General features: G+C 40.6%; 1 protein-coding gene across 2 annotated transcripts in view; it reads left to right on the top strand.

Moving 5' to 3' along the window:
- Window positions 1-5,241: 5,241 nt before the first annotated feature.
- The window catches only part of GAREM1 (GRB2 associated regulator of MAPK1 subtype 1), a 212,905-nt gene continuing 195,173 nt past the window's right edge, over window positions 5,242-22,973 (top strand). For both annotated transcript variants that reach the window (XM_036767274.1, XM_036767266.1), the window contains exon 1: window positions 5,242-5,452. In XM_036767274.1, coding sequence (XP_036623169.1) covers window positions 5,332-5,452 — 121 coding nt within the window. In that variant the 5' untranslated portion in view covers window positions 5,242-5,331. The remainder of the gene's footprint in view (window positions 5,453-22,973) is intronic.

Genomic DNA, 22,973 nt, shown 5'->3' with positions numbered 1-22,973 from the left:
GAGCCCTTCCATTTGAGTAAAATAAATATGCTTTGTTAAGCACACTTCCCACTTCCTTCTATGAATGTTTAGCAAAAACAAATGGTCACAACCTCCACCTGAAAATTTTTGTTGGCTAAAAAAGCATCATTACCAGCGCTTGCAAATAAGACAAAAGGAGAAGTGGAAGTGGAATAATTTGCGTATTGCTAAGGTGGGGAAAATAATGAAGTATGCAGGCACATTAAGTGTTTTTAAGTAAGCCAGTAAAAAGCTAGGAGATGGTTCCAGCCTGTCTTTAAAAAAGGGGCTGGATGGTACCCTAGGACTATAGAGCTGAAAGTTAATTGTTTAACAACTAGCTCTCTGAAGAAAAAAAAAAGCACCACTGACACACTTTTAAGTTTCATCTACATTATTAACCTTTTCTCCATTGTTTCCTTAAGTCCAGAAATAGAGAATCAATTAATCCCTGATTTGTAGCTTTTCTTATTCTCTCTGAGGTGTAGATACTCATACTAAAACTTTAGCCATCGGCTTTCAACTGATCTCGAACAATTGAACATGACTGTTGAAACTGGCTCCAGTATGCCTCTGGCTGGAAGTAACCTTACGGATTATCTAGTCCAACTTCTTTGTTCTATAACAGGAAATTGAAGCCCACTTTGTGAAGTGACTGGCCCAAGGACACACAATTGGTAAGTAGTAGCAGAGTCTAGATTGAAGCCTAAGTCTTCTTTACTGCCCCTCATCCTGTTATACCACAGTGCTTCATATCTCATCTTGTTTTATTTCAAGCATAGATTATTGGCTGAAAATTGAAAAAAAATTACAATATTTTCAACTCTATTAATGTCCAGATCTATAATTTTGAGATGAGATCTGTAATTTTATCCATTAATAATAATCTTATTGTTAAAAATGATTGGTTTAAAAATATTTTGGCTGAAACTTGTGATTTTGTTGGTGGGCAATTTTTCTATTGATGGTGATAAGTTACTCATCTATAACTTATATTTTAGCTGCTTGAGTAACTGAAGGGTTCAGTAACTTACAAAGGGTCACACAATTAGAATGCAGCAGATGCTAGACTTCAGTCCAGTGTATCCTGACACCAAGGATGGCCTCCCCTTGTCTCTATGCTGGGCTTCACTCTCTAAGACTGTTAGGGCATAAAAATCAGGTGGTGAACAAATGACAGCTCCTGAGATAGAGGAATAGCTCTGGAACTAGAAGAGACCTCAGAGACTATTTGGTTCAGTCTACATGTTTTACAGATGAGGGAACAGGCCAACAGAGGTTAAGAGACCTGCTTAAGGAGAGCTAACTGGCTCAGTGAGTGGATAGAATGCTAAACCTGGAGTTAGGAAGACCTGAGTTCAGATTTGGCCTCAGACACTAGCTGTGTGGCCCTGGGCAAGTCATTTAACTTCAGTTTCCCTTAATCCACTGGAGAAGGAAATGGTACACTGCACCAGTATCTTTGCTAAGAAAACATCATGGACAGTATGGTCTATAGGGTCAGGAAGAGTCAGATACAACCAAACAACAACAAGAAGGTTGTAGTTAAGGTAGGTAAGTAAGGATCAGACACAAGAGTTTTAGCCTTCTGACACCAGAGATGGTGTAAAAGGAATTGGGGTGTATGGGGTGCTCAGGGACGATGAGCACCTCTAGTGTGAAGGCTTGCTGAGCGCTTTTCAGGACTGCTCATCCACCCTTTGATGTCCACTTTTCACCCAACTCTCACCTGTGGCTCCAAGAAGCAGTAGCATGCAAAGCAGCCACACTCCAGTAAAACCCTGTAGTCAGACAGCCTAAACCAGGCTGAGGGTAACTGCCAGGCCTCAAACCCATTGGTGAGTTAGGGGGCTGTCTACCCCAAGGATGTAAAGACCCTGCCGCTACTCCTGGTGGAATGGGTGGATGGATGAGAACAGTTTTTTTCCAAAGGACCATGAAGGCGCTGAAGCAGTTAGAGCTTGGTCAGACATCAAAAGGCACCAAGGTCAGTTACTGCATTCTGGCCATCACCAGTTGCCCTGACTGTTGTCTTCCTGCTGGACTTCCATGACTCTGGAAGAGAAAGTAAAGTTGATGACTGTACAACTCTGCCTCAATTAAATCCAGTTCACATACAAGTCAAGGCATCTCTCTGCGATGTCACTGGTCCTCTTTGAAAACAAAGGACAGCAAAGAAATAATTCAGTTCACCTTAGAGTTCAAGTTCCCAGGTTACCTAGAGTGAGGGATGCTAAACACACAGAACCCAACCTACCCTCAAGAACTTAACCTCCTTCTCTGTGTCCTCAATTTATTCACCTGCAAAATGTGGGTAAACTATATATTCAATACTGGATTATCCCTTGGTTGATTTCCCCATTTTTGACCTCTTACTCCTTCAGTTCATTTGTTCCCAGCATGGTAATGTGTGGGATGAAAAACCCTCACCAACTGAAAAAAGTTAATTTTTAATAAGGAGCCATCTCAGGGTGGGAACAGAAACAAAATTTTATTCAATTCTCACGAGAATAGGGCATCCTCTGCCAGAACAGATCTAGCAAGGGATGCCCCGTACAAGGCGCAAAGCACCAATAATTATACCTAATGCAAGAGAATTCCTGCCCAACTCTGACCCTTCTCACCATTGGCTGGGAGGCAGGCTTACAATTTGAGCAGCAAAAACTAGACAAAGAATGGGGAAATCAGGGCGCAGAAACTCCAATTCCTATTCCCTTAGTTAATGATTACAACTGAGGTGACATATATAAATCTGAAGAAGGACAATAGGATAAGGGGAGGGAGAGACCCTCTCCATTCTTCTACAGTACTTTTACAGTAAAGGAAAGCAGGTCACAGTGACCCTATTCTTAAACCAGAACCAGAAGAAAGAACAAAAAGTCTCAGGGTAAACTTTCCCAAAGGCTGAGCAATCAGACTCTCACAGACTCAGCAGAATTTTCCACTTCCCTTTTCTTGATTTTTAAACATTTCTAAGTACAGATATGAATAGATATATATTTATACATATATATTTCCTGCAGTCTTCTCATTTTATTTTCTCGCTACCTCACACAGTAAAAAAAAAAATAAACTCATCTGCTTTGTGACATGTATGAGGCAATTGGCTCCTCTTGGCAACTTTTTGTAGAGTCTTGAGTCTTGACAATCATTTTAGATAGGCTTTGTGGGGAGAGAGCCTACCTCTTGAGCATCTAGTTTCTAGACTGAATGTGGGCAAAGGGGAAGAGGTGAAAAATCAGATCTCTCTCCTTTACTCCACTCCCCAGCAGTGAGGGTTGAAGGTTTGGGGAAGGGGGTTGGAGGTGGGAGGCAGATGCTAAGAACTCCATGAAACTCCATGAAACTTTCTCTGATGCCATTCCTCCTCCTTTTTCTCCTCCTCTTCCCCTGGAGCGCTTCCAACTCCCAAGATAGTGGTAAATGACCTCTTAGATTTCTCACCACACTTTTTCTGGCCCTCTCCCTTGCCAGAGCTCCCTCGTTAATTAATCAATTGACAAGCATTTATTAAGCCTAATGATATGCCAGGCATTATGTTAAGCACTACTCAGTCTCTGTCCTACCTCTCCAGTCTTCCAACATTTTACTCCCCTCCAAATGTCTATGATCCAGTGAACCTGGTCTCCTTGCTGTTCCTACAAAAAGATACTCCATCACCTTACTGGAACATTTTCACTTGCTGTCCCTCCATGCCTAGAATTCTCTCCTTTCTCATTTCTGTCTCCTGACCTCTCTGGTTTCCTTCTAAATCAGCCAAAATCCCATCTGCCAAGAAGCCTTTCCCATCCCTTTAATGCTAGTGCTTTTCTTCTGAGATTATCTCCAATTTAAGATGTGTGTATGTGTATACATACATACCATATTTCTATATATACGTATTTATTTATATGTGTATATGGGCTATATATACACAGTATACATGATGTTATGTATATATTTATATATGTGTGTATATATATATAGTTATTATATAATTTGTACACGATTGGTTGAATACTATCTTCACCACTGGATTGTAAATTCCTTGTAAATTGTCTTTTTGACCTTCTTTATATCCCTAGCAATTAACACAGTGCTTGGAACATAGTAGGAGTCTAATAAATGCTTTGTTGACTTCCTCAAGGAGTTTACATTCTAATCACACTCTCCCTTGTATCACAGGGTCTCGTTTTGTTTTTAAAAAACGTCTCTGCGGTGAGATTGTAAACTTCTTGAAAGCATAATCTGTGCATCTCGTTCGGAGCCCAGGACAGAACATTGCACGTACTGAGTATTTAGTAGAGAGATATTTGTTGCAGCGAATCGCATTGAAACTCAAGAAGATAATTCGTAAGATCACTGCACATTCTAGGGCAAACAGACAAGATTCTACGACGTAGTTTTGTGTTTAATTTGTAAGCTGCAGTTCTTGATTTCCAAGGGCAAGTTGGACGCTGCAATTCAACTTTCGCATTTCTCCAGTGCAGTCTGTAGAATACTTCTACACAGTCAAGGGTAGAAATCAAATCAGCTTATTCCCCTCCAGGCTTGTGTGAGTCCTGCAGGGAGCCGAGGTGGTCAGAGGGTGGAGCGAGAGCTAAAGACTTTGCACAGAGCGCCCATGTCAGTGTATCCCCGGGAAGGGAAAGCCGGGAAAGCACCAGGGAGGGAGGAGAGAGTCAGATGGAGCCCGCCCGGAGCTCCAGCTCTGCTGCAGGGCGGGAGCACTAGGAGGAGGAGGAGAAGAAGGAGGAGGAAGAGGAGGAGGAGGCGGCGTTTCCGGGAGCTGCGCAGGCGTTCCTCGCACCTTGTTGATTAGTCAGTGCTGGGAGCGCTGCTATGGCGTTTCTCAGACCAGCGGCTCCTCCTCACACACTAGAAGCAGAGGGAAGGAGGAGAAAGAGGAGGAGGAGGATAGCAGCGGGCAGCAGCCGCAGCTGCAATCGCGGGGCTGGAGGAGGAGGAGCAGCGGCAGCGGCAGCAGCAGCAAAACTATCAGCACCGTCAGCCCCAGCAGCAGCAGCAGCAGGCACCGCCGCCACGGTTTCTCCTTAGTCCTGCTCTGTAAGGGAACCCGGGGCGTCTCAGCCATGTCCCGCAGCTGCAGCTTCAACAGCAGCAGAAGCAGCCGCAGCAGCAACAGCAGCAGCAGCGGCTGAACCAGCAGCAAAGCTCTTTCCCCCCCTAATCCCCCCGCCCCAGCCCTGCTGTTCCCAGCAATCTGGGAGACCTGTCTGTCCTCCCTCTCCAGCCCCCCACCCCCAGGAGCCCGAGGAGGCAGACAAGAAGGAGGTGGTGGTAGTGGACTGGAAAGGGAGGGGGGTGTGTGTGAAGAAGGAGGCAAGGAAGATGGACCCGGTCCCCTCGCAGAGCTACAGTCTGAAGGATGTGAAGTGGAGTTCGGGGGCCGTTCCGCTGGACTTGCTGGTCAGCACTTATCGGCTGCCCCAGATCGCCAGGCTGGACAGTGGTGAGTGAAGCCCCGGGGCCGGACCGCGGCTGTCCCCGGCCCAGCCTCGGCTGCTGGCCCCCCGCATCTCCTCCCCAGCTGCAGTGAATTGGGGGGCGGGAGAGAGAGTGGGGAGTTGTTGCAAACCGCAGTCTACGTGTGTGTGTGTACATATCTCTCAGTGTGTGAGTGTGTGTCTGTGTAGTCGAGGGTGGGACGGACTGGCCGGAGAGCAAAAGGGCGTTCAGACAGCCCGCACTGTAGTTTAGAGGGGAGCGACACTAGCTAGTGCCCCGAACTTGGAATCGCCTGTGCTGGAAGTCATAGAGTTTTCAGGGATGCTTTAAAAAGGGGACCCCTCCCCAAACAAAACAAAACAGAACTGGTTCATCCGTAGAGGGCAGATGGTCATCTTGAAAGCAAATTGGCCTTCCCGATATGTCTGCCCCAGTTACTGAACTTGAGAAATCCCAAAGAGGTGCACATCTCAAGCAACTTTCTAAAAGAAGGAATTTGCCAATTGCAGGGGAAGCATGCAGCCCTGGGTGACATCTTTATTTGCGGTCAGCTTTTGGCTGGACTCAGCAGCAGGTTTAGGTGGAAAGGCTTCTGAGTGACCAATGAGATGAATCGAGTATCCGGCATCCCTTTTAAAACATTTTATTGTTATTCGACTACATTCTTCACCTGAATTGAAAGTACTTTGGGACCGAGTGTAGAAAACATTAAATGCAGTTAATTATTAGCTCTGATCATTTCCAGCATAGGGGAGAAAAATAAAAATAAAAACTTAAACCACGAAAATGTATATATATGGAACTTGAGCTCCCAACTAGTAACTCCAGGTCCTTCTTTAAAACGAGTCTTGTTTGTTCTGCCTTTGTAACATCTGCAAACAAGTAACAATTCACACCTTCCAGCAATGTTTTTCCTTTTAAGAGCTGCAGTGAATTAGAAGGTGTAAATTCAGACAATCTTTTTGGTCTCTGTATGTATGTATTTTCAGAGAAGCTGGACTGAATTTGAGAGGTTTATTCCGTTGCAGACTGCAGAGCCCCGCTGCTCTTGTTCTGAGGCTACCTGAGACACCTGGGGTCCAGGCTGCCAGGGTAATATTCTGGTCACTACATCAAGGCCACGTCAAAAGGAAAACCAAACAAAGCTATTTCATTTCAAGTCAGAGGGGCTTGGATTGCTCCTCTTTGTTTTCAGGAGCAATAGGCATACAAAACTGTGTGTAACATGAGATTTATAAATCACCAAAGGAATTTTTATTCTCAGTGTTCTTATCTCTGCCTCAGAACTTGAGGTCAGCATGTGGGGCACAATTTAAAAAGCAGGAAAGTTTCTAGGAGCTGGGGAAAATCTTGGAACAGCACTCTTATTTGAGGAACATTAGACTTGAAAGGCTGTGTAAATAATGTTGAACTTTTTTTCTTAATAGTTCTTGGCTTAACTGGGAAGGAGCTTAGTTACAGACATGATTGCAAGCACTACAGGTGCTTTGGTGAAACATTTCTCTCCAGAGTTGGTGGGGAAAGACTAGGGCGTCAATATACTGCAGAAAATAATCCAATTTGATTCTCCTTTGTATACAGAAATAGGGTGTTTTGCAACCCCCCTGATCCCATTTCTTGCTGTTGAGGGGTTCTTATGAACTGATTTCTCTTTAAAAGGCAAAGGGCATTGAATTAAGTGGAGCAAAGTTCCCACAAAGACTTCAAGGTGGAATTAAATAAATTTACAATTAGAAATCAGTCTGTGACCTGCCTCATGTAACACTTTTCTTTCTTTACCTGCCACTGTAGATCTGAATCAGAAATTCATTCCTTTATCCTTTGTTTTGCAGCAGTAAAGGGTAGAATTTTTTTAGTTATGGATTTTTTAAACATTCTTTTCTTTGAAATCACCCATCCTTTTTCACTTGCACACCCTAGTCTTTGGAGGGCAGTATTTGTGGATATCTGCTGTTATAATCATACCACTTGAAGCATATCAATTTGCCCTTGCCATGGCATTTAGGAAGATGCAAAGTTTGTTTATTCATGGAATTGCTCCTTGGTTACAGAGATAGTACTGAATCATTTGCTAATTAAGTTTCCCAATTTACTACCTCCCTTCTCCACCCAAATTTTCTTGCCCCCAAGCTTTACTGTGGGTAGTTGGTGTGTTTCCCTCCATGAAGTTTAGGCCATTGTGATACTTAAGTAACAAATTTTGGGTAGAACTTTAGATGAGTCAGTCAGTCTCAGTTCCAGCACTAGTTTTTTTAGTTAGTCAGGAAGCATTTATTATGCACCTACTATGTTGTAGACCTGGAGAGGGAAATGGCAAACCACTGCTAAGAAAATCCCAAATGGCATTATGAAGAGCTGAACTTTACTGCAAAGCGACCAAACATATTCCAGACACTGTGGTAGGCACTGAATAAATTTTTAGGCATCTATCACAGCAATGTTGAGCATCTATCTATTCATCAACTTAAGCAAACCTTTATTAAGTTCCTCTTTTTCTCTGAACAGGCACTGAGGGAGATGCAAAATTAGAGGAGATGTGATCATTGCCCTCATGGAGGACATAGTCTAGGGGGATAAAAACACATTACTGATGGCTGTAATAGTATCACAGTTCCCATCCATCATTATGCAGAAATAATGTAACCTCACATTCTTGTGTGTGTGTTTCATAATTTCTAGCTTGTGCATGTGTATAGTATGTCTCCTCATCAGTTGTAGTTAACTTTCCTAATCATGTTTTTCTTTTGTTTTTTTAAAGAAGGGGAGAAGAGGTTGAGAAATGTGTCTTTGTTTGGCTCATCACTAGTGGTCTTACCTTGCTGGTGTCAAGGACCTAAACTACAAGTAATAATTTGAAGAGAGTTGGATACCATACCACTCCTGATGTTGGGCAAAAGGCATGTTAATCTTCACCTACTGTTCTAAATGGCAACATCATATCTGTCCAACCTAGCTCGTGGTCCTTGGAATCAGGAGAGTCTAGTTTTTTGTAAAAAAAAAAATGTGCATACAATGAAATGCTTGCCACATAATTTCCTAGACTACTGTCTGTCTTCAAAAATTGTTGGGGGGTAGGGTGGGAGAGCTTGAGCAAGTTGCAGAAAGGATGAGTTGGCATTTTCTTGCTAGCATTTCTACATTGTGTCTACTGTATGGGTGCTACTTTTGAAGCTGTGGGCATGTCTGGATAAGAAAGTTAGGAAGGTATATGAAACATCCACTCATGCCGCTTTGCCATTTTTTTAAACAAGGAGCAGAGTCCAAATGTCTATTGTCTAGACGTCGCTGGGCGGTTGGATGGACAACCTTTAGAACTAATCCATCAGTACCTAAATCTTGGACAGATAATGTAGATAGATGGTGAGCTGGACCCAGAATGAAATAGGAAAGTGGGCTGGATTGCTTTCAGAAATATTCTTGGTACTTTTTAATGAGCCTGAACTTCTTCCTGAACAATGGCCCATCTCTTTGACCTTCTTAACGTTCTTCCAATCATGCTATACAGCTGTGAACCATAGAATACTCCAATTTCTGAGGAAGCAAAATTGCAGGTTAAATCCAAAAGGCAGAGTCCTGCAGGAGAAGCAGCATAACGGATTTTGTGAGGGAGATAATTGACCTGAAAAGGAGGAGGGCTGATCAGATGGTGAACCAAAGGAAGGTCTGCATATGATAGCCCTGCAGTGTCAAGGGACCTAGAGCAAGGGTTCCTAACATGGAGTCTGTGAACTTGCTTTAAATTTTTTTATTCATTTATTTTTTTTAAATTTATTTAAAATTTTTTTTGATAATTGTTTTTTAATATAATTGGTTTCCTTTGTAATCCTCTTGATTGTATGTATTTAAAAACATTCTGAGGAGTCCATAGAAGGAAGGGAATAAATATTTATGGAGCATCTACTATGTTCCAGGTTCTGTGCTAAGCACTTTTACAAATGTTGTTTCATTGATCCTCACAACAACTCTTCAAGTTAAGTGCTATTATTTAGATTTTACCATTGAGGGAACTGAGACAGAGGTTAAGTGACTTACCTAGGGTCACACAACAGTTAAGTATCTGAGGTTAGGTTCTCTGTGGATTTATTTTAGGCCTTCTATTCTTTCCAAAGTCTTTTATTTGATTATATTTACTCCTGTGGTTTTAGTTATCACCTCTATCTCTATTCAGAGGTTTCTCCAACCTATTTTTCTCTTGCTGTTCAGTTGTTTCAGTTGTGTCTGACTCTGTGACCCCATTTGGGATTTTCTTGGCAAACATATGGGACTGGTTTGCCATTTCCTTCCCCAGCTCATTTTACAGATAAGGAAACTGAGGCAAACAGAGCTAAGTGACTTGCTCAGGGTCACACAGCTACTAAGTGTCTGAGGCCAGATTTGAACTCATGAAAATGAGTCTTCATGACTCCAAACTTCTTTTCTCTTTCCCAAAATATCCTTAGAGCTCTCTCTGCATTTCTAATCACTTGCTGGCTATTGCCCCTTGGATACCCTATTAGCCCCATAGAATTAAGACTTCTTGTACTGAACTTACCATCTTTCTCTTAAAATCTATTCTTCTCTCAAATGATTCTCTAACTTCTCACTTTATGTTAATGGGTCTCCCATTCTGCCATTCATGCAGACCCAGGACTGGGGAGTCTTTTTCTTTTCCCTCTCTCTGTAACTCCATACTGTCAGTCAATTGCAAAATCCTTCTTCAGTCTACATCTAGCCCTCCTTTTCCTTTTCTTCTGGGTGTTCTAGTCAGACCGTTGTGTTTCGTTACGTAGTCTCTTTTAATAGATTCCTAACTGGTCACCTTATAGTGCATCATCACTCTAACCCAGCTTATTCATTGTTACTTTAATAATTTTCTTTTAACGCTCCTCAAAAACTTTTCAGTACCTCCCTGTGGCCTACTGAATAATATATAAATTCCTGATTGGGCATATAAGGCCTTCCACAACCTACCTTCATCCTGGCCTATTAGCCTTATTTTATTAGACATTATCTGCCACACAACTCAACAGCATCTTTGTTGGAAGGAGCAAAAGAAGCTGGTTGTCTAGGGCAGGCTGCACCTGAACAAGGAATACCCGCAAAATTCTGAACAAGTAGTCATCTTGCCTTTCCTTAAACACATATCTTCTGAGTTAGCTTATTTTATTTTTCAGTCATTCAGTTAGGAGGGTTTTCCTTCCCATCAGCCCCATTGCTTCTGGTTCTGCCCTCTGAGGCCAGGCAAAACTAACCCAATCCTATTTCCACCCAATCTACATTGCAGCCAAACTGGATTGCTTGTCTTTCTCTGTGCTTTGCTATCATTTCACTGATGTCATGGTCTTCTTCGAGAACAAAGGACAAACACAACAGCACCACTACCATTTCCCATACTTAAAACTGATTTACCACCTCCACCCCACTTCCCTACATCCCTTCCTTCAAGGCCTTTTGCTACTTCTTCATGAAGCTTTCAGTGAAGTGAGTGTCCTCACTCCTCAGATTTTGGAACAGCATTTTTTGATCCTTCATTTGTACTTCTGTCTTGTTCTTTGTGTCACAGTTATTTATCTACTTGTTTCCCATCTACTCCATTAATTTATAGGTTCCCTGAGAGCAACCCAAGCTGTATCTATCAGTGCATTCTCAGGATCCAAGATCATGGACCTTTGCATATGATTAGCACATAATAAATAGTTGTTTAATTGGAAAGAGTGACTTTATTTGGAGTCTTTTATATCACCTCTGTGACTTTGAGCAAGGTCACTTAACTCCTTTTGCTTCAATTTCCTGAATTGTAAACTAAGGAAGGTGGACCAAAGCATTTCTAATATCCCACAATCTTAGGGACTAATTCTGTATCATAATGAAATCCATAGATAACGGTTCAGGACAAAAAGAGGAAAAGGGACTTTAAGTTTAACCCTGCCCTCTACTCTCTATTTTACATATGTCTCCCTAAAAATCGAGTAGGTAAAGAATTTGCAATTTTTATTTCTTGACGGTACCCCCCAACCTTATCATGAAAGGCTCATTTTTGTGCAGTGCGAGCTGTGCAGAAAGCTTAGTTTAAAGCAGAGGTGCCTAGAGTATGCCTGAGCATAGACAGTTCTTGCTTTACATAAATTTGGATCATGCATATTTGACATTACTTAATTCTGAAAGGAATCCTTATCCCAAAATCATACCTGTGTTAACTCTACTGTACAGTACTGTGTGTGCTCTCCCTCTGCTTAGCACCTTAGCTCTTGTTTCATGGCTTCCCACACCCTCCCCACCAAAAACAGATTCCTCTTGAACCTGTTAAGGTTTAGGCAATATTTAAAAAAAAAAAAAACCCTCCAAGTAAAAGCAGAAGACTGGATTGCATCCTGCTGCTACTGGCTTTGGGGGCTTGGCTTGAGAACAGATGAGACCATTGCTTATCTCCAACTGCTGATGGGTTGGGCTCCCTGTCTGCCCACCCTGGGGTACCTCTTCTCTTATCCCAGCTCTGGCATGTAGCTGTTCTCTCCTGTCTAGGCCCTGGAGTGGCTGGCCTGGTCCCCAGGTGTTCCAACTCCTGCTCTCTCTTCCCTTTCCCTGGCCACCACTTGTCCCTGAACCTGTGTCTCCCTGCCTTCCTCCCTTCCCCCCATCCATGGACAAATTCTCATTAAGTAAAAATTTGCTTTATGTAGAGGTCTGAGTTAATATAAAGCAAGAATTGTCTGTATTTCATGGATCAGATTATTTAACAAAATACTTAACAGAGAAATAAGTAACAAAATGAATAAAAATACCCTAAGACATAGATAGCATTACATTTTAGAACTAAGTCAGTATGCAGCCCGCTGAGATCCGTATGTGTGGATTAGTGATTTCTTTTGTGTTTGAGTTTAACATTACTGGTCTAGAGCAGCTGATGAAAGATGAATGATGCCATTTGCTCTAAATAGAAGGAAGAGCATATATTGGTAACAATGGAAGCTATCCTGATCAGTAGTGGATAGTTCTCCTTCGGTTGCAGCTATAAGAACATCAATAATATCCTTTTTTCCCCCCATTCCTCTTGATAGTTACCTGCCAGTAGCTGAGGGGGAAGGAAAGAGTTCTCTAGTTAGTTTCAGTAATTCCTCTCTTTTATATTGTTTTGATTAAAGTTTGAAAGGTGACCTTTCCTAAACTGATCTGGCCTCAGAATGCTTTGGGACTTCAAATGTAATAACGGAACCCAGAGGGTGCCGCTAGTCTGAGGGTACAGAATATCCTTGAACTGTTCAAAGGGGAATGGACTGCCATGGGAAACAGTAAGTTCCCTCTCTGAGGTATGGTGTCCAAAAGGAGGAAGGTCCTGTTGACCTCTGTCCTGGTCAGACTCCATCCGTAGAAACTGATTGCTTCTGGGTACCATATTTCTAGAAGGACATGGATGAGTAGGAAGTTATCCAAAGAAAGACAAGATTATGCCACTTGAGTATCTATCAGCTAAGGATGGTTTGCCTAGAAAAGAGAAGATTGAGAGGGTGGCACATGATAATGACCTTCAAATATTGGAAGCTCTATCTTATGGAATTAGATTGTTCTAATAGCAGTGGGTACAAATAGCTAGTGGCAGATTTTGAGGGAAAACCTCCTCTATGAGCTATCCCAAAGTGGAATGGTTTGCTAGATTAAATAGTGGCTTTCTTCTCATAGAGATCTTCAAGCACAGGCTGGATGACCATTTTTGAGAGATTTTGAGAAGTGATTCTTATTTAGACATGGGTTGGATTAGTTGGCTTCTGAGGTCCCTTCTAACTTTGAGAGTCTGTGATAAAGGGGGGTGGGATGGCTCGAGGAAATTTGGAAGCTTAATTTGATGTTCTTTTTCATACTGATGATTGCTACATGTTATTTTATAATTTCAAATTTAATATTATCAGATGATGCTCCATTACATAGAGCAGCAGTGCTCAGCGGACAGTTTTAGAAAGATTGGTGTTAAGGAAATTTCAGCCTTGCTTCTGAACCACCCCTCTCTACCCCTCAACTCCAGAAGTGGCTTTGGGGGAACTATGTGAGTACCATCTCTTGTACTTGACATTGTGTAAGGGCAGAATTGAATTCTAAGGATTGTCCACTAGATGAATGGGAACCTTGGGCAGAAAAATGTATCATATACTATAGGAATAATTAGAAAAATTATACCATTTCATATAGCAATGCTACAGTATCTCCTTTGAGCACACACACACACACACGCACGCACATAACACACAACTTTAACGTGTCACAACACACCTTGGAGGCAGATAAGAGAAAATATTATCACCTCCGTTTTACATACTAGGAAATAGACACCAAAATGAGTGACTTGGGGCCAATATTCTTTCTAATAGACCAAGGTAGGGCTTATGAAGGGCTAGTGGCAAGGTCTACATCAGAGAGTGTCAGAAACTACTTTGTGACATCAATAAAATTGGGCTGGGGGAGTGGGAAGCAAGAGTAAGAATTTAGAGTAAGATATGAATCCAAGATAACTTTGAAAGTAGTAGGGTGAATGATAGATAACTTTAATTGCAGGTATAGCAGCATCAGAACTAAGCTCAATGTCTTATACAACTACATTGAGTGTGTTATGGATGGTCAGTAAATCCCAGATGGTGAAAGTAAGTCCCCTTCACTTGAAAGTGCTGAAATAATTTTTCAGGTGTGTTTCTGCCTTGCAGGTTAGAACCTTTCATTTTTTTAAAAATAAATTTATTCTTTATTTTTAGTTTACAACATTCAGTTCCACAAGTTTTTGGGTTCCAAATTTTCTCTCCGTCCCTCTCCTCCCCACTCCCCACCCAAGACGGCATGTAATCCAATGTAGAGAACCTTGCATTTTTTGACTAGTTATGTTGCATGACATTAACTTGGCTAAGCCCCAAGTTACAGCAAAGGAGTACAGGGTGTAAGTCCATGGAAGTGGGAGAGAACAGTAATAAATGGTTTAGGCCAAAAAGACTTGGGAAACCCTCCTTGGATGACCATTCTGTATAGACACAATTGTGGAATTGAAGCATTTAGATGAAATAAATTACCCAAATTAGTCACATCAGAAGGCACGCAGTTTTCTTCCTTAAAAAAAAAAAAGTAGACAAGCTCAGTTTTATTTACTGTATGTTTTTTAAAGGAGTAGGTGTCATAAACTATTCTTATCCCTATTTGGTATTTCTCTCAAAATAGAGATGGTTGTTATGTCCGCTTGCGAATTCACTTACTTTATTTTCTCCTCTCCAAACTATTTATATGACATTGTCAGATTAATCTTTCTAAAGCACAACCACATGTTTACTCCCCTGCTCAAAAGCCCTTAGTGGCTCCCTATGCGTTACCAGTTAAATGTATGCTACCTCCAAAGGCATTCAAGCTCTCCTCAGTCTGGCTCCAAATGACTCCTCTATACATGCTCTTTGTTCAAGAAGATTGGATACTAACTTTTTCCTGAATTGGTCCTGTGTTTTTCTTCTTCGAGTCAACATTATTATTAGTTCGTATTTATGTAGCATTTCTATAAATTATCACATTTGCTTTTCACAACAACCCTGCGAAAGAAATGGTGCCAGGGTATTAAAAATAAAGCAAATGTGTATTTAGCGCTTCCAGGTTTGCTATGTACTCTACATAGATCATCTTATTTAATCTATTTTTACCATTAATCCAAGGATGTGGCTGACTCATATAGAAAGCAAAAAGCTAGCCGTATGTTTGACTACAAACCATTTATTTGCCCATTGTCTTTCACTTTGAGAACAAAAATTTTTACTTTGAAGCAAAGCAAGTTTAATGTTTGTAAAAAAAAGTCTAACTGCTTATATTATTCAGTGACCCATCTTTCTAGGCTATCTCAACCCTGCCTTGAAACCATGCTCTCTGTTTTATTCCCAGACAATAAGTTTCCTTTATGTCAATGAATGAATGTTCCATAGTGGTGAATGAAGAAATCAGAACTCCTAAGTCTCTTTCCAGCTCTTCTGCTGACTCACTCCCTACAATTATGGGCATTCTGATTCTGTTAATTCCCAGTTCAGGAGAAGAATTTAAATGCTCCTTGTTGAGCAGTGGAGGCTTAATGAATGTTTGTTAAACACTTTTGAGATCTTGATTAAAAAATGCAATATTGAATTCTTTGTAGCTATGAAGATATTTATCATTAAAGATGCTACTTAGCTTGTAAAGTCAGCATGTTTGGTTGAAAGCTTAAAGGAGAATGTTATCATCTGTTAGCTGTGTTTAAATATTATATCCTTGTAAAGGTTTAATATCATGCATATTCTGCATTTTTGCACCATAGGGAAAATTTATTTGGCCAATTAACTAATTGTATTTCTTAAGATGATTTTCGAAGTACCTGTTCTAGTTTAATGTTTAAAATGAGAATGTTTAAAATGAGAACTTTGACAGCTGCTACTTCTATCTGGAAACTCATTCTGAAAAAAAGACACAGTTGGAGGGGAGGGCAAAAGTTTGGCTTTTTATACAGTTGTTTTGTTGCCAGTGTGGGTGACTGGGAATCATTGGCAGGAGTGATTTAGTCAGGGAAAGGTAATTAAGATGTCTGATGAAGCCTGTTTGATTAACTCTTGGGTTGTCTTCCACAAAGGGATCTGCAGCTTATGGGTACTATTTCAACAAATCAGCAAGTATTTATTCATTACCTGCTATGTGCCAGACACTCTGATAGGCATTGGGAATACAAAAACAGAAGAGAAACAAGCTTTTCTCTTAAAGGGCTTATGTAGATATAAATATATAGAAAATAAATACCAAGAGAGGGTGGTGTGAGAAAGCAGAGGTATTACTGCTAGGTGGAAAAAATCAGGAAAAGCTTAATGCAGAAGACGGGTGCTTGATCTGAGCTTTGACGAAATCTAGAGATTCTAAGAGTCAGAGATGAGGAGGGAGTGCCTTCCCTTAGTGGAAAACAGATAGTGCAAAGGAATGGATAAGTGAAGTGGAGTGTTTTATAGGAGTAGTATTAAGGATGCCAGTTTAGATGAATGATATAATGCACATAGGGCAAGTAAAGTATAACAAGGGTAAATTGGAGCCAGGTTGTGAAGGACCTTCCCAGCAAGAGTTTATATTTGACTCTAAATCAGGGATTCCTAGTCTGGGGTACATTAAGTTGTGTTTTTTTTAAATTGATAAGTGTTTAAATATAATTGCTTTCCTTTGTCATCCTGTGCACTTTATTTTATGCATTTGAAAACATGATTTTGAGGAGAGGTCCATAGACTTTACCAGATTACCAAAGGGGGTCCATGACACAAAAAAGATTAAGAACCATTCTTCTTTCCAGGTAAGAGAGCAGGTATTTGTATCGGGTAGGTAAACTGATTGGGCACGCAATGATTATCAACTACATTCAATTGTTGCAATATTTGTAACATCGAAATACTCGATTTGGCCAGTGGGAATATTCCTTACTCATCCATCCCTGCTCCATATAGTCCATATTGATTGGCTAGGAATTGAGGCAGTTGACTGACTAGTGTTCTCTAGTAAGAAATTTCTACAAGAGCAAGTTGACCCATGTCAAGAAATGGGTAATTGACCATGCTTGAAAAGGAATAATTAATAATTGCTGTGGTCTCGAGGAGACCTATAAAATTTAACTGCATAGCACCATTCTGCCAGCAGTCACTTCCATGTATAATGTGTGATCTTGAAACCTGACTGAACTAGATATAGGCAAGGTAGATACCAGGTTGGCTTTGAAGGAATTTTCCGTTAATGTCTGTCTTTGAAAGAGATGTCATCAGCCTAGATATGGGTCCCTCATCTTTTTGTGTCCCTAACAAATGGGTCTGTTCATTACTTTGAGTATCAGAAATCTGAATGAGTTTAAAACAAACAAACAAACTGAGATAACTTCTCTATTTTCTTTAAATACCTACTCTGACCAAGGTACTCTACCACATATTGGAAATAAAGCAGTCCCTGAACTGAAGGAGCTTATATTTTCCTTTGGGATGTAACATGAACCCAAGTAAGTTAATATAAAATTAAATGTAAGTTGATGTAAAGTAATTTAAGGAGAGAGAAAAAGCACTAACAGCTAAGGGAATCAGAGAAATCTTCATAGTAACTCAGATATAGCAGTTGGAATCATTGTTGATATTTGACAGAGAGGCTTTAAGTAGAGGGGTTGGGTCAAAGCCAGATTGCAAAGTAGAAAGGAAGTAAAGCATCATTTTCTTCAACTATAAAATGGGAAGTAATAATAGGACCTAACTCTTGGGGTTGTAGTGAAAATTAAATGGTTGATATTTATAAAACACTTAGCACAGTGTCTGGCACATAGTAGATGCGTAATTAATTGACTAAGGAAGTGTAGATGACTCTAGAATAGAGGTTAGACATTGGATTTTAAAGAACTTGGTTCAAATTAGATAAAATTAAGACTGTAGCCAGAAATTCTCCACCTTTGAGAATTAAATGGAACAAACGTCATTGTCAATTCATGAGTGCTTTAATACTTAATGCTCTCAGAAAAAGCTTTTATTGCTTTTGCTTCAGTTTCGTGTAAAATGCCCAAGTGCCATATTTCTGGTAGTTCAGGTGTTGGGCAAAAGAAGCCACTTTTCCCATTGCAACTCCTTTATTCTTCTTTGTTAGGCGTGAATCATAAATACCTAGGACGACTTGAAACTTTAAAACCTGTGCTACTGGTGTTAAAACATAATTGAAGGTCACAGATAATGTTAATAGCTAGGGTTTATATAGCACTTTAAGGCTTACAAAGCACTTTACATATCTCAACTCATTTCTCCTCACAACAACCGTGGGCCCTGGTATTTTCCCCATTTTACATATGAGAAAACTGAGGCAGACAATGGTTAAATGACTTTCCCATTTCACACCCCTAGTAAGTATCTGAGGTCAAATTTGAATTCAGGTCTTCCAGATTCCACACCAGTCACTCTATCCACTCCACTACCGCACTGCTCTAAGATACCTGATCTTTCGCTTTGTTTTTGACAACAAACATTTTTTATTCTTTGAAAGAATATCTTATTGATATCCTCCTGATTCCAGGTCTACTGCCTAGCCACTGCATCATCTACCCATCTCAGATAAGGCCACTCCATACCCCTCCACAATGGTACCCCATTTGACCTGCCTCAGAGTTATCTTGACTTTAGTTTCCTTTTAATTTCTTGTATCAAGCTACTGGTGAAGGTATTAAAGATTACTGAAATGGCCCCCAAAATCAACAAGTAGAGTTAAAGAAGACAACAAAAGGGCAGAATAATTAACCAATGAGTAGACGAGGAACTGCTATACCATCAGCCAATTTGGGGTCTGAGAAAGCTATAAATAGTTAAGCTTATCAGGATTTGAGTTGCTTGTATAGTTGGAACTAAAGTACAAGACTATATTCAGAAACCCTTTTTATTTTTAGAGCTCATTGTGCAACAAAGAAGCAGCCTTGAACTTATTTTAAAGTACACTAAAAAAGTATGAAATGCTTTCATTTCTTCTTTCCTCATCCCAGCTTAATACAACTTGTGTAAGTGCATTGTGGAGAATCTTTATTTTGTGATAAATTCTAAGCTAAACTTCTTGCTATACTGGGACTGGAAGACAAGAGGATGAGAAGAGTAAGTGCAGTATGTGATTTAGTTAGCTTTTCACAGCAGAGGGGGAAAAGCAACAACCTGATGTTGTACTTGCGCTTTAGGGTATGCCTTGGGATCATGTCTAAGAACACAGCTAGCAAATAAGATCTGAAAGCCATTTTATTTTGCAGTGGAGAACTGAATCTTGCTAATAGAGACTTACTCTTCTATTTCCATGGCTGTGGGAGGCCTGAGAAATTTGTTTTTCTAAAGAAACTTTTAATTCATTTTAAAGCTAGTGCTACCCTAGGGTGTCTGTGAAAATGATAGTAACTTGTAAAATGCCTTCTGGAATCATAGTCCAGATGCCTTGGCAACAAGTTTCCCCCAGGGAAGAGTTTGTTTTAAAATGATACTTTGCTGAACTGGCATGTGTCTGAGTGAATTTAGAATTGGAAAAAAAACAAAACAAAACATTTGCTGGTTAATTTAAATTCCTTTTAGCCATATACTACTTAATAGTCACAGAAAACTTACTTTTTCCTCTATTATCCCATGTATTAAATACTTTAAATGTAATATTCTCATTAAAAAATCTTTCTTGTTTTTAGACTTAGAATTTTAGAGTTACAGGACTTGAGAGATCCTCTGGTCCAGTCTTTGTCATTCAGTTGTGTCTGGCTCTTTGTGACCCCATTTGGGGTTTTCTTGGCAAAGATACTGGAGTGGTTTGTCATTACCTTCTCCAGCTCATTTTATAGATGAGGAAACCGAGGCAAGCAGGGTTAAATGACTTGCTTAGGGTCACACAACTAGTAAGTATCTGAATGAAGCCATATTTGAACTCAGATCTTCCTGATAGCACTCTATCCGCTATGCCACCTAGCTTGGAGGCATTATAGAATAGTATAAAGACTGCCAGTCTTGGGATCAGAAAACTTTGGGTCGAGTCCTAGCTGAAACACTCGAAATATACATGATACTGAATAAATCACCTACCCTTTTGGAGTCTCTGTTTCCTAGTTTCCTTCATGGTAACATGGAAATGGTAATAACTATGTTGGTTGGTTGGTTGTTGTCCTTCATTCTCGAAGAGGACCGAAATGACATCACCATGCTTGAGTCAAGATTCAGTGTGTCCGACTGTGGCTGATCAGGCCGGTACGAGCTCAAAATGTTCTACCACAGGTCGGGCATAAATAGGTCATGTGAACATTTGGGGTGGATACTCCAAAACTTGCGCATCCTGTGTTTCCTTTGAGCTGTTTCAATTCTGCTTTGCTCATAGAGTGCAGCACCTTCTCTGATGTGGGCATGCTATGCTAAGTGGTCCTGTGCCAGTGTCTCCCGTGTCACACGATCAATTCCAGAGTTCTTGAGAGAGACCTTGAGAGTGTCCTTGTATCACTTCTTCTGACTATGAAGTCATCCAGTCAGTTGACTAGCATTTATTAAATGCCTACTGTGTGCCTGGCATTGTGCTAAGTTCTGGTGATTCGAATAAAAGCAAAAACTGCTCCTGATCTCATGGAATTCACAGCTTAACAAGGGAGATAATATGCCAACAATTACATAAAAATTAAGATATATACAGAATAAATTGAGGTTAATATCAAGGGGAAGTTAGGGAGGATTGAAAAGGCTTCTTGCTGAAGGCAGAGAACTACAGAACTTTATCTCAGATGGAAGGAAGCCAGAGAAACCAGGAGGTGGAGATGAGGAGGAAGAACATTACAGGCATGGGGGATAACCAGGGAAATTGCCTGGAGCCAAGAGATGGAATGTCTGTTTCAAGGAACAGCAAGGAGGCCACTCCTAAATCTCCGAGTATGTTTAGAGGTGTGAATTATAAGAAGACTAAGAAGTTATGAAAAGGCTGTGTTACAAAGGACTCTGAAAGCCAGACAGGATTTTATAATTGATCTTGGAACTAATAGGGAGCCACTGGAGTTTACTGAATGTATGTGTGTATTTTTTGGCATGGCCATTGGGGTTAAGTGACTTGCCCAGGATCAGACAGCTAGTTAAGTGTCAAATGTCTGGGGCTGGATTTGAACTCAGGTCCTCCTGATTCTAGGGCTGGTGCTCTCTCTTGTACCACCTGGCTGCCCCAAGGATGACTTGCAAGGTCCATCAAATTTTTTTTTTTTTTAGTGAGGGAGTCAGGGTTAAGTGACTTGCCCAGGGTCACATGGCTCTCTGTGTGTGTGTGTGTGTGTGTGTGTGTGTGTGTGTAGGAGAGCAGTCATTCAGAGGATCAGAGGATTTAGAGCTAAGCGGGACCTTAGAGATAATCTAGACTTGATGAACCCTCTTGTTTTACAGGTGGAGTAACTGAGCCCCAAAGTCACATAGGTAGCAAGTAGGAGAGCTGGAATTTGAACCCAGTTATTCGATCTTAACTCTAGAATTCTCTTCACTAATTTTAGTAAAGTGCTTTTTAAGTCTTAATGGTTCAAATAACTGTGTTCTGTTTTTCTGTTCTTATGATGAGAAACATCAGGCCCAAGGATTAATATCAATATCTTACTTTCCTTGAAGCAAATTTTAGCAAAACGATATCATATGAAGAACAGCTGAAAGAAATATTGGTGATTAGCCTGAAGAAGAGATGTAAGGAATATGCAATGCCTGCCTTCAAATACTCGAGGGCAGAAATCCTATAGAAAAAGTATTAGATTTAGTCTTTGTAACTTCAGATGGCAGATGTTGGACCTGTGGGGAGGCATTCAAGTAAAGAAGTTGGCCCAGTTGAAGGAAGACCTTCCTGACAGAGTTGTTGTCCAGTGAAATAGTCTGCTTTGTGAGTTAGTCAGTGAGTTAGTCTCAGAGTTTGGGTAGGATACAGAGGATCATCTGCAAGGGCTGGTGGAGAGGAGCTCCTATTCCCATGAAGGGGTGATGGACTAGATTAGATGGAGCCTCATAGGTTTAGAACTGGAGGTGGCTTATGAGACCATCTAGTCCAATCTCATTTTAAAGATAAGGAAACAGGCTCAGGAGCTTACTTGTCCAAGGTTACATATAACTTCCAAGGTGTCTAATCTAGCTCAGATTCTGTTGTTAACCCTAGACTCCAAATCCTAGGTGCATAACTAGATTGTAATTTTAAGGTTCAGTTATTTACAGTTTCTCCATGGAAGTTATATCCTGCTTAAATCAGAAGTCCACTTACATAAACCATTTTATTATCAATACATTTTATTGATATTCTGCTGCATTGAATACTATTAAACACGGGCAAGATGGATGTCTATTACACATCTGTCATTCAAAATAGTTGCAGCCACCGTGTATACATACATATAAAAAGTCATAGATAGCTTGGACTAGAGAGGGTGCTTTGTATATGTTGCTTTATATGTCTTACCTTATTTGAGCCTCACAATAGTCCTGGGCCCTGTTATCTTCCTCATTTTACAGATAGGAAAATTGAGGGAGACAATAGTTATCTGACTTGCCCAAGGTCACATAGCTAGTAAGTATCTGAGACCAGATTTCAACTCAAGTCTTCCAGCTCCGGTGCCCTGTTAACTACATCACATCTCCAATAAGCTTCTCCTCATCCCCTCCCCTGTCAAATTTGACCGGTCCCACAGCAATAAAAGTGTTGGAGAGTGTGTCCAACACTCTTTACTGTGCCATCTAGCTAACTGTGTGCATGGGACAAGACCAGCTTAAATAGCTTTTAAAAAGAGAAGTTGCACCATAATGTTCTGTATGCAAGTGATACAACACAGGCCATTGATGAGCAGGAAGCAGCTAGTGGTATTTCATGTACGTGTGCCATAAGATGATCCTGTTAGTCAGTGTCAGTTTTGATCACTGGCTAATAACACTAACCAGAGCTGGGTTTTAAAATTTCTCTAATTATGGATAAAGCTTCTCCATCAATGTCTTGAAAATGAAATTCCTCTACTTATTTGCCTAATGAAATTACAGGAAGGAGGGTCAAGGTAGAATTGCAAGAGAATT

Source organism: Trichosurus vulpecula, chromosome 1, assembly GCF_011100635.1.
Source record: "Trichosurus vulpecula isolate mTriVul1 chromosome 1, mTriVul1.pri, whole genome shotgun sequence".
Taxonomy (NCBI): domain Eukaryota; kingdom Metazoa; phylum Chordata; class Mammalia; order Diprotodontia; family Phalangeridae; genus Trichosurus; species Trichosurus vulpecula.
Note: the sequence above shows the minus strand (reverse complement) of the source record. Positions and strands in the feature narration are given on the sequence as shown.